General features: G+C 35.3%; 1 protein-coding gene across 2 annotated transcripts in view; it reads right to left on the bottom strand.

Annotated features, from left to right (window-relative positions):
* The window catches only part of TRPM7 (transient receptor potential cation channel subfamily M member 7), a 120821-nt gene that overhangs the window by 14090 nt on the left and 89658 nt on the right, over positions 1-17073 (bottom strand). For both annotated transcript variants that reach the window (XM_029236519.1, XM_029236520.1), the window contains 8 exons: positions 16205-16920; positions 14132-14199; positions 9632-9728; positions 7264-7334; positions 4000-4034; positions 2035-2060; positions 494-544; positions 342-407 (listed from right to left, as the gene is read on the bottom strand). In XM_029236519.1, the coding sequence (XP_029092352.1) occupies positions 342-407; positions 494-544; positions 2035-2060; positions 4000-4034; positions 7264-7334; positions 9632-9728; positions 14132-14199; positions 16205-16920 (1130 nt within the window). The remainder of the gene's footprint in view (positions 1-341; positions 408-493; positions 545-2034; positions 2061-3999; positions 4035-7263; positions 7335-9631; positions 9729-14131; positions 14200-16204; positions 16921-17073) is intronic.

Genomic DNA, 17073 nt, shown 5'->3' with positions numbered 1-17073 from the left:
TAAACTTTTTAACAGGAGGTTAGATCTGTTCCACAAACCCTGTGATATCAATATATTAACGCTTTCATTGCTAAACTACGGATCAAGAGCTTTTCTGAATTAAAATACACCACTGTTTCCGATATGCCAGAAAGAGAGAAAATCAATACTTCTGATGCTTCCTTCAGTTTAAACATACCTGAATCTTGTAGTAATCAGACTGATTAAAATTTATATGAAATTAACAATTCTTAATGTGATCCTTCCTCTTTCTGTCACCACCCATGTTCTATATTACAGTTAAAACCACATGTTAATTAAGGGTTTATTTTCCCTCTTATTTCTTTACTTTTTGGATTTACCTCTTGGAGGCACAGGTGTAAATGGAATGCTCTGGGATAATCTCATCAAGTTATTTCTTTCCACAGCTGCATAAAAATGAGAGAGAAATAATGAAATCCCCAAAAGCTCAAAGAACTACTCAATTTTGTTTTTAAAATTTACTATTACTAACCTGAGTAATAGTAATTTGTATCCATAACTGGTTTAAATGGAGAAGCAAGACCTAAAATGGTAAATAAACAAATGAGACCCTTTTAAAAGTACTAATGCAGCATAAATTTTTGTTCAAGCATTCTCATTTAATCATCCCAAGTTTCCTTCATGTAAGCTCTGTTCACAAAAACAGAAAAAAACATGTAATAAATTATGTCCATCATGTGCTTTATTACCCTATTTCATTATGGCAGATTAGTGGTAACTGTGTAGTATGACACCTGGAAGGGAAAAAGCACATGATGGTTCACACTCTCCTGTTATAAACTGCATTCTTCCCTTATTCCCTACTCAAAAAGAAAAGTGTCAGACCTTTGGGGTGTGGGGCTGTAGCCCTGTAACCATTTTAATGGGTTGACCATGAGAAGATATAAAATAACAAAAAAGCCCCTCTTCCAACTCTAAGTGTATCTGAGGACTTTACTTTTTTTAATTTTTTTATTGAGGTATAGTTGATTTACAATGTTGTGTTAGTTTCTGTGAGGACTTCACTTTTTTTTTTTTTTTTTTTTTTTTTGCAGTACGCAGGCCTCTCACTGTTGTGGCCTCTCCCGTTGCGGAGCACAGGCTCCGGACGCGCAGGCTCAGCGGCCATGGCTCACGGGCCCAGCCGCTCCACGGCATGTGGGATCTTTCCGGACCGGGACACGAACTCTTGTCCCCTGCATTGGCAGGCGGACTCTCAACCACTGCACCACCAGGGAGGCTCAGGACTTCACTTTTTTATTTTTTATTTTTTGGCCACGCCATGCAGCTTGCAGGATCTCAGTTCCCCAAACAGGGATTGAACCTGGGGCCATGGCAGTGAAAGCCTGGAATCCTAACCACTAGGCCACCAGGGAACTCCCGAGGACTTCACTTTTTAACTGTACTGAGAAAGATGGAGAATAAGTTGAACCAGGAGAATAAATTGAACCTGCTGTGTGTTAAGTTTCTAGAATATAAATGAAAAAGAACTTATCGTCTTGCAGAAGAAGAAAGCTAGTTAACAGTTATATCATTGTGTGAGAAGTATAAAATATAGTGTGTGTGTATGTGTGTGCATGTGTATGTGTGTTCTCACACATGCACACAATACAGGACTGTAGAGGAGGGGTACCAAATGTCTCCTGGTTGAAGGCTGAAGGATATCTCAGAGGAAGAGTGCTTTGTGAGTGCAAGGTCAATGGGGTCAAGAATACCTCCTGCTCAGGTTTCACTTAGCTGACTGAAAAAGTACCATTCACTAACACATGGAATATAAGGGAAGAAGCAACCTGGGTAGCAAGGATAAAGGGGAGTGGGGAGACTTTTGTAAAACGATCATCATTCACACGGTGAGTTCTTGTATTTGTGAAACACTTATAATGAAGAGAAACAAGCTGAAGGGAGAACTTTCTACTACCTTGGCTTTTTCAAATATGAAGTCTAAAATTTCTTACTTAGGACAATGTAGTATTTGCTAAAGTAGATCATATACAATCCTCAGTTTTTCGCATTAAATCTACCACACAGACTCACCATTCAACGTTCCTTCTTCAGATGGCCTAAAGAAACAACAAAAAATGTTACAATTTTAGTAACTTAAAATTAGTTTTGGCTACCACAAAATTTTTTATTTTATGAAGTTACTGTTATTTAATATAACATTATTAAAGGAATTCTGAGATTCAGACTCACTTTTGTTTGAATATTTGCCACTTCCCTTAAGCTTGTACCAAATTCATACACGGATATGTATAAATCCACATGCATATACTTTATCAACAACTTTTACCTCCAATTTATGCCTACATAAATATTACTAGTAGTTTGATGCCAAACTGAAGGTTCAGTACTAATACAGTAAAATATTCCATGACTCCTCTATTTGTGGAGATTCATTCCAGTACTTTAATAATGCCTTGAAATGACTTTGCAGGATTCTAAAAATACTTCAACAGAACTGATGGGCAAAGAACAGAGAGAACAGCAATTGTATACCATTTTGCAAAATTCAATTGCTAATGTTGAAAAATTTTTTTTTCCAATGTGAATATGTTTATTTATAACAACATATACTGGTACCAAGTGTAGGTTCTATTAATCCCAAAGATTCCAGTGCAAATTAGAGACAAGTGTAGTAGAAAGGAAAGGGGAATGGGAATCAAGAAAAATAGATTAGAAGCTTAGCTCTCCCATTATACAGTTATGTGGCCTTGCTCAGGACTAAAAGGACTAGATCTAGAAAGAACCACTTGAGTAGGAGACCTTGGTAATCTCTTTCTAGCTCTTACATTCTATCTGATCCTGATATTTCCCGTTGGCTTTCACCTTAGTAACATCAATACTTCCTATAGAAAATACTTTTGACCCTAGCATCAGCCCTTTGCCTACTGCTGATAAACCACTCTTATAGCACACCCAAAGAGTACTGACCAACTCCACCTTTCTGGGTACTTCTATGGGTCAGTATTCTGTAACTCAAAGTTCTCTTGTTAGCCGAATTAACATCAACTTTAAGTACTGATTCTGCATTTACATCCTACAGTTCTACTTATAAAAGACATTTTTCTCTGAAGAGGTCTGATTATAAATAGATCTTCCAAATGCCATTCAGGGCCAGGATACCTCCACAATTTGAACAACTGCATACCCACATAGCACCTGGTTTATTCTCTTCTCTATATATTCACATCTATTTCTGATAGAGAAGGAAATAGGGAAAACACTATATAATATATAATAAATTCCCTCAAATTGGCTTCCCTTCTCAAGCAGTTCACATTGGAGAGTAACTTTACCATGCTTCTAGTATCAAATGGGTGTCAAAACAAGATTACTCTTTTTTAATTACTCTTTTTTAATGTCCTTTGGAATCCTAAAATACTAATTTCGAGGCTGGAAAACAGAGAGATTATCTTTGATTCTTCTTTATCGTTATGTTTAATCTGTACTGAAAATTTTCACTTTCTGGGGATGACTACTTGTAAGATTGCCTTTTGTTTCTACTTCTGGTTCTGGATTATCACATCAGCTTTCTCGTGGATCTTCCTGTATGCAGGCTTTCTAATGTACACTGTGTATTACTGCTCTAATTATCAAAGTGCTTCCCAAAAGCAGAAGAAAGGCTTGTTGATTAGAACGATGGGCAGAGAAATTATTAGCTAAAGTGTCAAACTAAGTTGTTGAACAAGTTTATTCAAAAGCAAGTTGGAAACAGGACTAAATAATAAAATCATAACTGTATCATTATAATGAAAATTTTATTTGAGCTGTGGTTATAATATGACTAATATAGCTATATAAAATCATAAATTAAAATTTATACATTAACTTATAATAAATGATTCCCCAATCTCTTCTATGTAAAGACAGGAGATCACAAAATAAATAATCAGCAATAATTTCAAGAAGTGTTAAAAAGATGATGCAAAGAGCAGGAAAAAAACAACATTCAATACCTATGATACTTTTCACACTAACGATGAGAAAAGGCTTACTTACATTTCTCTATTTGATGGTCTATCTTGTAGCCAATCCTTTAGTCAGAAACAAACACAAACAAAAAGTTAAAGAAAAAAGTCTCTAGATAAAGCATAACTGTTTATCTGTTTTGTATCCTACATGTTTGATGAATGAAGGGTTGAAAAGTTAATATGCATTTGTTTTATACAACTGAACTAATAAAATAAAAAACTGGTATAAAAGCTACCGTAAGGCCATTCCACAAGGTAGAATAAAGAATTTCATGAGTGTTATTTCCTACAACATAATTGTAATTGTCTGCTGACAATTTTATTTTCTTAAAATACATATTTGTTTCTATGACTCTAAAAAAAAATATGTGCCTGGTGCCAAAACACATCAAAGTATAAAGATAAAAATTAAAATCATGCAAACTGTGACAAAGAAATCACTAATAACAGGCATATTTCATTGAAGCCCTTTTGTGTGTGTACGTGGTAGGCTTTATTCTGCAGTTTTATAATTATTTTTCTAGGTGTGGATTTATTTTTACCTCCCCACTTTGGGACTTCGGCTTCCTGAATTTGAATCTTCATATACGTCATCAATTTGGAAAATTCTAAGTCATTTATAGTATCTTCAAATTGTCTACTCTCTCAAGGCCAATTTAGAGGTATTTTTCCATCTCTTTACGCTTAACACATTTTCCACCTAATTATAATTCTATGTTACATTGTGGTCCAATTTAGCAAGATTCTCCATTCAGCTGTGCCCAATCTGTTATTTTAACCCCCACCGAGATTTTTTTTTTTTAATTAACTTATTTTTGGCTGCTTTGGGTCTTTGTTGCTACGTGCGGGCTTTTATCTAGTTGTGGCGAGCGGGGACTACTCTTTGTTGCGGTGCACGGGCTTCTCATTGCGGTGGCTTCTCTTGTTGAGGAGCACGGGCTCTAGGCACGCAGGCTCAGTATTTGTGGCACACGGGCTTAGCTGCTCCACAGCATGTGAGATCTTCCTGGACCAGGGCTCGAACCCATGTCCCCTGCACTGGCAAGCAAATTCTCAACCACTGCGCCACCATGGAAACCCCCAACTGAGATTTTTTATTTTTTCCCAAATTTTCCAGTATTTCTAATATCTTTTCTTTTTTAGAAATATTTATAATACTTTTTAATGGCTTTAATCAGACTTATAATCTGTAACCAATAATTCTACTATCTCAAGTTGTCAGAGATCTAACACTGTTTGTATAAGCTGGCTCCCACAAGTTTTGTAATTTGGCATTGTGAGGTCATCTTCAACGGAACCTTATTTATAGCAAAACTGTGCAGCTTAGGTTCAGGATGAGTCCTTCCAGAAAGGAGGATTTGTTACTGTGAAATTCTGCATTCACTAAACACCCTTCCCATTGAAATAATTTTTTTAATAAAATGATTTTTAATAATATAATCTATCTCTTTACAGCACAATGTAAGTTAATATGGTTAATATGTTCTTTTTTTCTTTTCTTCAGGCTTCTAAAATGTTTTAATAAGAATGGGCATCTGGGGGACTTCCCTGGTGGTCCAGAGGTTAAGAATGCACCTTCCAATGCAGGGGATGCGGATTTGATCCCTGGTTGGGGAACTAAGATCCCACATGCCACAGGGCAACTAAGCCCGAGTGCCGCAACTACTGAGCCCGCACGCTGCAATGAAGATCCCGCGTGCCGCAACTAAGACCCAACGCAGCCAAATAAATACATAAATATTTAAAAAAAAAAAAAAGAAGAAGAAAAAACGAATGGGCATCTGGGACAACCGGCAGGCGAGTGAGCAGGGCAAACTGGGATCACTGGGCAGCCGGAACTCCTTGCTGGACCCGATCCTCCTGGTGAGCATTTCTCCGCTCAGGGTCACAGACTGCAGACTGGGCAACACTTTTCTCAAATGTTCCTGGGCAAGGTACGACTGCCGGGGAGGGGATGGATTCCTCACTCCCCATGCTGGGCCGGTTCTGGGCATTGGAATTCACTTCCAAGGTTCACTGCTGGCTGGCCTCAGCTGGTGCGAGTGTCGAAAAATTTTTCCCATCATCTTCAGTAAACATCACAACCTTTGTGCATGCGTGAAGAAAGTTTCCTCTCCCCCACCCCCCTTGCTGTGGCCACAACAAAGGAACATGCATAAATGAGATGAATAAAAATACAGTAATATTAAAAAAAAAAAAAAGAATGGGCATCTGATGGACTTAGAAGATCCTCTTGTTTCCTTTCTGCATTAGATGATGGAAATGAGTGAAACAATAGGAGCAGCAGGTCAAAGGCTTCTAACAGGATAAGATAAAAAAAAAAAAACCTGGTGTACAAATACACTGACTGGAATATCCAAGGGGTTTCCCTTTCAGTTTATCACAGAAATGAATCCACATCCCATTCGCACACTGAACCACTTATAGTGCCCAGTTCTATGCACAACCTGGGATTTCTCCCCTGCCTGCTCTGGCAGCTTCCTGGAATCTTCTCCATCACTTTTGCTTGCCTCACCTGGGGCTGATAACACCTGGTTGAATGACTTCTTTGTCTTCTGAAGAACCTCCAGGCTCTCACGGTTGCCTTGCTTGCCAGGGTGGGAGCAAGCAAGAGGGTGTGAGTACATGTGTAGCGTTCAGTCCAGGGGGATGGGGCCAAGTTAATATGTTCTTGATGATCCAGGATCATAATTATGAGCACTAATTTCTATACTTGACTAGAAAGGAGCAACTGTTTTTGCTTTCTCCCAAGCTATTTGTCTTGGTTGCCAAAGTCTGCTTTTAAAGAGTGTTTGTAAAATCAAATATTACTCCAGTTGGCTGGGAATAATTTCATATCATTAGCTTCAATTCAAACAGAGATTCCTACCTTTCTTCCTTCTGCATACATTTTTCTTTAATAATTCCTGACTATTCACTACAGGAAGAAACTCTTTTCCATAACTGCTACTATGCACTGAGGTCAGTTTTCTAATGTTAAAAAATTTTTGAAAGCTAGATATAATCTCAGATAAAATATCACCATCTTTTAGCTCTTATCTAATAAATTTTTTTTTTTTTTTTTTGCGATACGCGGGCCTCTCACTGTTGTGGCCTCTCCCGTTGCGGAGCACAGGCTCCGGACGCGCAGGCTCAGCAGCCATGGCTCACGGACCCAGCCGCTCCGCTTCCCAGACCGGGGCATGAACCTGTGTCCCCTGCATCGGCAGGCGGACTCTCAACCACTGCGCCGCCAAGGAAGCCCTAAATAAATATTTTTAAATACACATATGTTTAATTGAAATGTACAAACCGGTAGTAAAGCTGCTTTGGAATCTACTTCATGAGTGTCTTCTATAGATGGCCTTCTACTGTTACTTTCCACTAAAAGAAAATTTAAAAAAATAAAAAAGTTATACAAGTAAAACAAATTTTTTTTAATACCAACTAACCAAACACAAAGTGTTTCGAGGCATAATGTAACTTACCTAAGATAACTTATCCTCTCCCCAACACTGATGAATGTAAGAGTTATATGAGTCTCACGGGTCTCTTGACAGGATATCAAAATTATTCAATTTATTTTTGTGAAAAGGCAATATGAAATAAAAGAGTATGGAAAAAAAAAAGTCTTGCTCTTCCTCTGTTCCCAAATTTCTTGTGTATCCTTCCAAAGATATTTTGTGTTTCTATATATACCCCTGAATCTTCGTTTTTTAACATAAATGCTAGTATAATATATATATCTTCAGGTTTTTTGTTGTTGGTTTTTTAAATTTAAGCTTGGAGATCTTTCAATATCAGTACACAGAGGATTTCTCTATTCTACTTTGATATTATGCTGAACTTCATACAATGGATATACAATAATTTATTTAACCAAACTCCTATTGATGGACATTTGGCCTGATTTCAATCTCTTGCTGTAACAATGTTGCAATTAATAATCTTAAACATCATTTTACAGTAATGGAAAAAAAATAGTTCATCTTTCCCCCCATTTAAGATGCCACTTTTGTCACATTTTGCTTGTTTATGCCAAATAAACTTTAGAATTAAGCCTATTTTCCAAAAAAAGTGAGGATGTTAAATTTTAAACTAATTTAGAATTTACAACCTCATGATACAATAAAGGAAAACCTCAGAAAGAACAGTGAAGAGAAATCTTAGAACGAAAGAATGAACGGTGAAAGGAAATCTTAGAACATTCCAAGTATAGAGGGCAAAAAGAGCAGATTGAGATATATTAGGGGACTCTGGGCAAAAGTTTTTCAAGATGATGAAACTGAATATTTTGAAAAAATTTATTCAAAGAGCAGAGAATCCAGTGTTGATCTAACCAAAATCATGACTTAACTACACTGGTGGGAAAGGGTAAAGACATCTGTGCATGAATGTGGGCTAGGGAATAGAGAGGGGTGGGGACGGCGGTAGGAAAGAGCTCAATCCTTGTCTTCTTTAGTGGGAGGTCAACAGATACTGCCTAAAACTGAAATACGAGGATATAAAATTACAGGCATCCTAACTTTAGAAATAATATCCATGTTATCCAAAAATAGTGAGTTTTATTTCTTCCCTCCTAACCCTTCTACCATTTATTTTTCTTCCTTTTCTTCTTTGGCTAAAATGTTAAATAGAATCCTTGTCTTGTTCTCCTTCTGGGGTGTTCAATACTTCACTATGAAGTATGGTATCTGTGGCAAGTTTTTGTTAGATACCCTTTATTCAGATTAAGGACACTCCATTCTATACTTACTTTGCTAGGAGTTTTAATCATGAATGGATGTTGAATTTCATCAAATTCAGCCTTTTCTGCAGCTATTAAGATAATCATATGATTTTCTTCTTTAATTTGTTACTAAATGCCTTATATTTTTGAATGTTAAACTAATTTGCACTCCTGGAATAAACCCAACTTGAAGAGAATAAAAGGAGAAATAATGGTGAGGGGAATAAGGAAGTACTGCTTTTCTTAAGGAACCTTATAAAGATTAAATGTACATAACTGAAAAGTTAGATAACAATAAATTTATACGCATATAACTATGACCCCAAAAAAGCATGATATGGAAACATCTCCAGATCATTAAACTTCTTAAATGAAAAATTAAAGATGCAGAACAACATGTATGGTATGCTACCTTTTGTGTAAAAGATGAAGAGGTAAAAAAGACTATTGTCATATATGACTACATAAGCATGAAACTAGAGAAAAAACAAAAATAACAGTGGTTACACATGGGGTTGGTGTGAGACTGAGACTGATTTTCAAAGTGCTTGTGTGTGTGTGTGTGTGTGTGTGTGTATTTTAATTTTGAACCAAATAAATGTATGTTATTTTTAAAGGTTAAAGCAGAAAAATAAGTTGATTAAATGACTATACAGATTAAAATACAACCGATTCATTTGTAAAAAAGCATATTTGTAAAAAGCGAGTCTTTGCCTTTCATCTTTTAAGTCTAAACAATTTGTTGAAAAATATTAGAATGTTCAGATTATGTATTATTCAAGGTTAAGAACAACGATGGACCAGAATCTTCATTTTCTTACTTCTGAAACATTCACTGCTCAAGTGTGTGACATACATAAAATACATTTAAAGTTTAATGATGTCCATAAAATACCTGTAAAGCTTAAATGAATATATTTGTTAGCATAATTCATGAAGTCAAAATACTCACCTTGCTCTGAATGAAGAGGAACAGAAGTTTTGTGACACTCAGTAAATCCAGCATGAGAACTCACAAGTTTCAGAGTGTCTTCAGAAGGAATATCATTCTGCATATTATACATATACACAATTTTAAAACAATTGAACTAAATTTCAAATCATTGCTCTAAGTAGTATAAGAGCCTCTGGATCTATTTAGCTCAATATGCTTTAATCTACCTGGACTCCAAGGGGTATATTACAAATTACAGTTATTTTCTTCAATGTCAATTTCAAAAACTGCCATCAAAACACCCTACTTGCTTATTGTTCATAAATCCATCTGAATGAATCCTTTTTCATAGCAATACAAGCTCATTTAAAAAATTGGAGGAAAATAGGAAACTGTAGGGAAAATAATAAAACATTTATCAATTCACCTTAAAAAGAAAAAAACTATTTTACACTAAAATTGAAACAGCAATACTTTCTTCTTTGGAGAGTAAAAAAGTGGAGGGGAAATTTATTTTGGGGAGTTTTGGTAGCTTTCTTATTGCTTTGTATAAGCTATTTGTATAACAAAGATCTATCTTGTCATTATTTGTCAAATTTCAATTTTTTTCATATTTGTTTTATCTATGCTTTATATTTTTAGGTACTCATCTCTTTTCATCCTTCCCTTAATATTTGTTTTAAAAGCCCTCCTGGCTTTACTGACTTAATATTTCTATTTTCTTAAGTTTTTTTTATACTTTGAATTTTTATATTTAAATCCAGAATTCATCTGAGATTATGAAGCGATATGAAACAGACGTTTCCTAATTTCTACCCAGTTGTCCAATTTGTGTGTTTACTGACAAAGCATTCCTTTTCTCATCAATTTCTAATCCAACTCTTATTAAATTTGTATTTGTAGAAGGGTTATTTTGGAGTCACCAAAATGTTTCACTAAATATTCATGTTTCAACTGTACCACTTGTATAGATATTTTAGTATCTAACAACTAATTCTCCCCCATTTTCTTCTTTTTACCTATTCGTTTTTCCAGATGAACTAACGAAATTCATTAAACTAATGCGGAAGATCTGATACCTTCACCCTGTTTTTTTTTTCAGCTATACACAGGTCATACTACTATGTAACTTTAAAATATTTCCAAACCTCTACCACCCCTCAGAAACAATGAGTTTTAAAATGTTACTACCACAATAAGCTATTACTTTCATTAAATAAATTTAACTTAAACATCTCAAGAAAATTAAGTTTTTCTACCTTTGATGTTTCACATTCTTCACATTACAGCTGATTTATTGATATATAGCCAAGCAAAAAGTGCTAACCTTTTTCCTATTGTCACAAAGCAACTCTGATTTCCTTTCTGATTTTAGTTGTTCCTTTTGGAACCAGTTCTAGCTATTTCTTGATTGTTTTACTTAAGTATTTTCCTTGATATATACTCTTTGATACAATGACACATCAATTTCATAGAACCATCTTTGATAGAAATTCTAGTGTGGGGCTGATGAGTGGGCTTCGAGGTATTTGTAAAACTCTATACTTTAAAAGAAAAAAATTTGTATATGTGCATTTGCCTGGGAAGGTGGTCTGTAGTTTTCATTAAATTTTCAAAGGGATGTATAACCCACAAATGTTCAAGAACTCAAAACCTCTAATCGTCAAGAGCTAGAGTTCATTATTCTATTATTACAGTTCTTTTCCTCTAAGTAAAGTACTCACAGTTGTTAAATTTAAAACATAGCCACCACTTTTCTTCCCACTCACAGAAACTTGTTATTTCTTCTTGTTTTTACCAGGAAGTTATTTGCTCACTTAAAAATTTTCAGCATACTCCTGTTTTAAGTTCATTTAATAGGTCCATCGTTAAAAGGTGCAATCTGTGGGGAAACCCTAACATCTACCATTTACCATTAGGAAATGTCCATTCATTATAAATGATTTCCCACCATATATCAAGTGCTTCACAACAGCAAAATGCCATCAGAGTGTCATCAAATTCCTTCAACTGCTGTTGTGACACCTTGTTAAAGATACCTTAAAAGTTCAATGAAATATAAATTAAGAGAATTAACAGCCTAAGTCAGGGTAACTATAACTACTATAACTAAGGATTGAGAAAAGTAGAGGCACTAAAAAAGTATTTAGGAAGCAAAACCAGGTAGACTTGGCTGTTGACTGGAAGGGTAGGATGCTGATGCTATTAACAGAGGTAGGAAATACAGGAGGAAAAGAAATATGTCTGCTGAGCGGGGAGATGATGGTGAATTTGAGGTTTTGACATGATGAGTTTGACAACTCTCAGAGTTCCAGCTAGTTAGCAGTTCTAGCCTTTTATTGTGGTGTCATGTCAATTCTCTAAGTCATAATCACTCCAAAGATTTACTTTCTCCATATCCATTCCTAGCCTTCAGAATTTTCCTGGCTAAAATTGAAGTGTACAGGTTTAGAGTCAAACTTGGGGTCAAATGCCACTTAGGCACTAATGCCCCTATTACTAAGTTTTATTACTAACTGCTAAAAGGTATCAATAAATATCTCTAAAATTCTAGGATACCAAGTACCCAACTATAATATTTAAACATTTAAAAAATTACTTTCACTAATAAAAAGTGAACAAATATACTACCCAAATTATCATGTACATCTCTCTTGAACAACTAATTATACTATAAGGAAGGACTAAAATAAGAGGCATTGGGCTCTCTTACACTGACACAAATGGACTCTACAATTGAGCAATATAACATACTGGGTCCATATTTTTAATTAAAGGGTATTCGTATATAGGAGAAAGAGAGTGTGATAGAAATTTTATTGAACTTAAATAATTCCAAATTACAAAAAAACTCTATTAAAAGTTACAAAGGTCCATAAAAAAACTTCATTTACTATAAAATCCACTTCAGTTAAAACCTGTTCAAGAAAAACCCCATATGGAATGTAGATATATCACGTCTACACTTTAAGAATTATAAAACCAGCTCTGGTAGAGCTTTGTCAGTTCTTCTTTCTACTTATTACTTTTTCTCATTCATTTATTCTTCCCTTGTTTTTCATCATCACGTGTCAGCTAATGCTACCTAAATGCATTCAACCTATTTATTTAGTTCTCTCCTTCTCTGTAAGGCATCATATATAATGGAAAATTCAGATCTTTAGAAGTATGTCACAGAATTAAAATGGTTAGAATACATCATGCAAATTAGTCTTATGGTAAGTTTATCTTACCTACTTCCTCCATCTAAATGTATACGTATATTTTAAGTTAACTTTTTGACTCCCACAAGTACTAAAGAGACTTTACCTGATATTTACGCATCTTTGAATACTCCATAATCGTTATTTCTTACATCATTCTGATGGTCTTATTTGAGGTAAGAAATACAAACTTAAAGGCAAATATGGAAAGAAAGGGACCTCATGGAATCACTACATCTCAATTTACATATAGTCACCAATTAAATCCAAAGTTAAAATCTAGTTAATAGACATTAAATTATTCACTTTCGTACAGTAGTTCAATCAAAATATATGCTATTAAAAATACAAATGTTGGGGAATTCCTGGTGGTCCAGTGGTTAGGACTCTGTGCTTTTACTACCAAGGGTGCAGGTTCAATCCCTGGTCAGGGAACTAAGATCTTGCAAGCTGAGTGGCACGCCCCACCCCCAAAAAGAAGTCAGCATTTATATTATAAAAAATGCACTTGAGTCTACCTTTTAGATGTAGGGTAATAAGTAACATGTCCTGACAGCAATTTCACAATTAACTATAGATCATATGAGAAATAATCATTTATAAAAGCTTATATTATATCATTATCATTTCCTTGGCTCTAGTTTTAGGAAAAACTTTATTTCCGTTATATTTATCACTTGATCATTTCTACAACTTAAGTTCTTAAGGGATGGAGAAGCTTAGCACTTTTCCAGGTCTTCCTAATTATCTTGATGTAGCTGTTATTACCCTTAAAGCTCAAATTGGTTATTGGTAATTTATGAAAGCAACAGTTAAGAAATAAAAATTTTCAGCCAGGAAACACACCTTTTTGCTAGTTGTTCTGTACACTTTAAAACTCATTTAACCAACATTTATTGAACATCTTACACTTGCACGCAATACTGTAGTTACTGGCATATTCAGCTTTTTATTGCTAGACCACAGGGTCCTTGAGAAGCAGGGTTATATTCTAATGAATTCTGTGGCCTGGGAAAGAGTTGAGTTCAATGAGTAGTCTGTGGAAACCATATAGGGAGAAGCATTTTTTAAGAGAAATGTTAAATAGGTGATTTTTAACTTCAGTTAAAAAATGCAAGCTATTTGTACATTTTTTCATATTCTTCAACTGTTTCTTCTTTTTTGCAAATTGTGTATAAGCTTCAAATATTTGGAACTCTCATGCTGATGATGGTTTCTGCTAACACTGTATTCTTCCTGAAAAATATGCTTAATTCTATTTTGAACTAAACTCCAAAATAGCAAAATAATCGCACTGCTATAAGGATTTACTTACGGATAATATTTCTTTTATCTTGTTTGACGTTTCTTTAAACCTCTGTAAATCCATGCTATCTCTGTGTCCTTAAAAAAGAAAAAAGAAAAGATTACAACAAAAAATACTTGTTTTTTTTAGTTCTATCAAAATAATGTCATTGCTTAGTCTATTCAAACAAGTGACGTATGTTGTCTTGTGAGTAGTTTTGATGGCTCTGAAGTTTCCTGTAGCTTTCCTGATAAATACTGAAAATAGGTATCAAAAAGCTGGAGAAGATGAGTAGTTCAAGTTTACAGTAACAGGATCCTAAAAGAATCCAACATGTGATATAAAGTAAACCGCTTGAAATTTAGAAGAGGGGGAGCAATCATTTTTACTCTCAATAAAAAAAGCATTATATATAATTATTATACATATATACATATTACATATAAATATAGACATAAAACATGGATATCTATATCTACATATCCATACCAGTGGCAATATATTAACAAACAAACTAAAATATGTTTTTAAAAAATAAATTGGGATAGATTTTATGTAGGAAAAGTTGTCTCTATAAACCCACAGTGAACTCACATAGCCTAGCAGTAGAGATCAGCATGCTCCGTACCTAGATAATCCATGGGGTTGGCCCTAATGTGGAGAATTTTACATGGACATAACATTCTGTGAACCATCTCTATACATGTTCTGTGACTAGGTAAATTCCTAGGCTGGGAAGGCTCATATAAGTGTTAAAGACAAGGTTGGGAAGCCACCTGAAGGAAAAATTCTAACTTGAAGAGACAGAGGGCCTTCTTCAAACCTTGGAACATTCTGGTTATGTCCACGAACAACCCAAGTTGCTTTCTAAGAATTCTTTGTTAAATACTTTTATCTTTAATAATCTAAGAGGAAGGCTGTTAGAACACTATATTCTACAAATACTTGGGGCTTAGCTAGCTCTACAAAGCATTCCCTCTTCATCTTTTCCTTCCACGTGGCATAATGTCAACATTTAAATAACAAAACAATCATCATTAAAAACAAAAGAAATAAAACCTTAAACATACAAACCACAATATTAGTTCTTTCTTTCTGCCTTCATTGCCAAGCTTTTGAGTCGCCCCCCATCACTCTCTACATTCACTCCCATTTGTACTTTATTTCACTATAATCAGGCTTCTTCCTCTATCACTTCCTTCACTGAAACAGTTTTCACCAAGGTTATTAACATGTTATCATTGCCAAAATAAATATATTTTCAGTCCTTATTTTACTTGAGGTGAGGTATAAGAATGAATCATTCCTTTCTGAAATGATCTCTGGGTATATACTCTCTGGGTATATAAATGGGTTGACCATAAATACTCATTTTCCAAGTAGAGTCTTGGCTTTCCCTATTATCCTAATGTAAATATCAGTAACACACCCTTTCACTCTCAAAAGTGTACTGGTTTGGATGAAAAATTATATGGTCAGCCTATTTATAAAACACTGTTCTTTTCCAGTTACTTCTAGCCTCCCCTATACCTTTGTCTTGCAACACTTACACATCACTCAAATTCTTTCAACAGAAGTTGATCAAATTCAAGAGACTATGCTTAAATTCAAAAGACAGAGTCTAGGGCTTCCCTGGTGGCACAGTGGTTGAGAGTCCGCCTGCCGATGCAGGGGACACGGGCTCGTGCCCCGGTCCGGGAAGATCCCACATGCCGCAGAGCAGCTCGGCCCGTGAGCCATGGCTGCTGAGCCTGCGCGTCCGGAGCCTGTGCTCCGCAACGGGAGAGGCCACAACAGTGAAAAGTCCGCGTATCGGGGAAAAAAAAAAAAAAAAGTCCAAATAAGTTTTCCATACAATTGTTATTATAGTAAGTTGCACCAAAGAGGTATGTGCTAATATAACTAGTATAGCCCAATTCAACCTACTTCCCCGACTTCTGACTCCTTAAAAAATTTTTAGAACTATACTCTATGAAAAGGTAATCCACTTGTCACACAAGTACATGATTTTATTAATTAGCAATTTATTTTTATTTCTAAGGTGATAATTATAATTAAAAAATAAATAACGTTGATATACAAATATCAGTTTGCCAAACTTACCTACGAATGCTCCAAATTCTACATTATCTCCTTCTGCAGCTTTAGAACAAACAGTTTCTTGATCTTTGGTTATAGTTTCCAAGTGGCTTTTGCAACTTGGCTGGGATGGTGTACTAACAAAAAATTTGGTTGGTGGGGATGACAGATGTGGTATGCTATTAGACGAACTGCCTGATTTTTGAGTTTTACTAAACATTTTTAAGGTTTCTACTCCATGTTGTCTCTGTCGCAGTTCTGGAGGAGAGACAGCACTTGGGAATAAGGCACCACAAGAGGAACCAGCCTCTGGAAAATTGAATTCTTTTCTCTGGGGTATTACAGGTAAATCCTGACCAGATATGTTAAATTGGGAATCTTTTTCATCTTTCATAAAAATATTACAAAGAAAAGGATTATTACTTTCAAGACCACTTTGAGGAAGAGAGGAGCTAAGTGTATTTACAACACTGTGCTTTTTCCATACAGAAGGTCTTACAGGACCATCATCAATAAGGTTTTGAGCCAAATGTTTGGAAATGCTCAATTCTCGTGTGATTTCATTGTGAACTTTGCTAGCTTCTGAAGCTTTCTGGGCAGTGAGTGTTTTTAATGTATCTACAGTCAGGGCCGAAAGATCTTGCAAATGGCCAATTTGAGAATCTAATGATTGTAATGATCTTTTGATATAGTTGACGCGATCTCCAACTTCTTTAATCTGAATGGACATCTGCTCCACTCTGTAAGGGAAACACAGGAGTTTTACAAATGTTAAAAATTAATGGTTTCGAAATATCCGCCTGCCAATGCAGGGGACATGGGTTCGATCCCTGGTCAAGTAACTAAGATCCCACGGGCTGTGGGGCAACTAAGCCCGCGTGCTGCAACTACTG

Source organism: Monodon monoceros, unplaced genomic scaffold (genome assembly GCF_005190385.1).
Source record: "Monodon monoceros isolate NGI ecotype Baffin Bay Population unplaced genomic scaffold, NGI_Narwhal_1 Super_Scaffold_21, whole genome shotgun sequence".
Classification (NCBI taxonomy): Eukaryota; Metazoa; Chordata; class Mammalia; order Artiodactyla; family Monodontidae; genus Monodon; species Monodon monoceros.
Note: the sequence above shows the minus strand (reverse complement) of the source record. Positions and strands in the feature narration are given on the sequence as shown.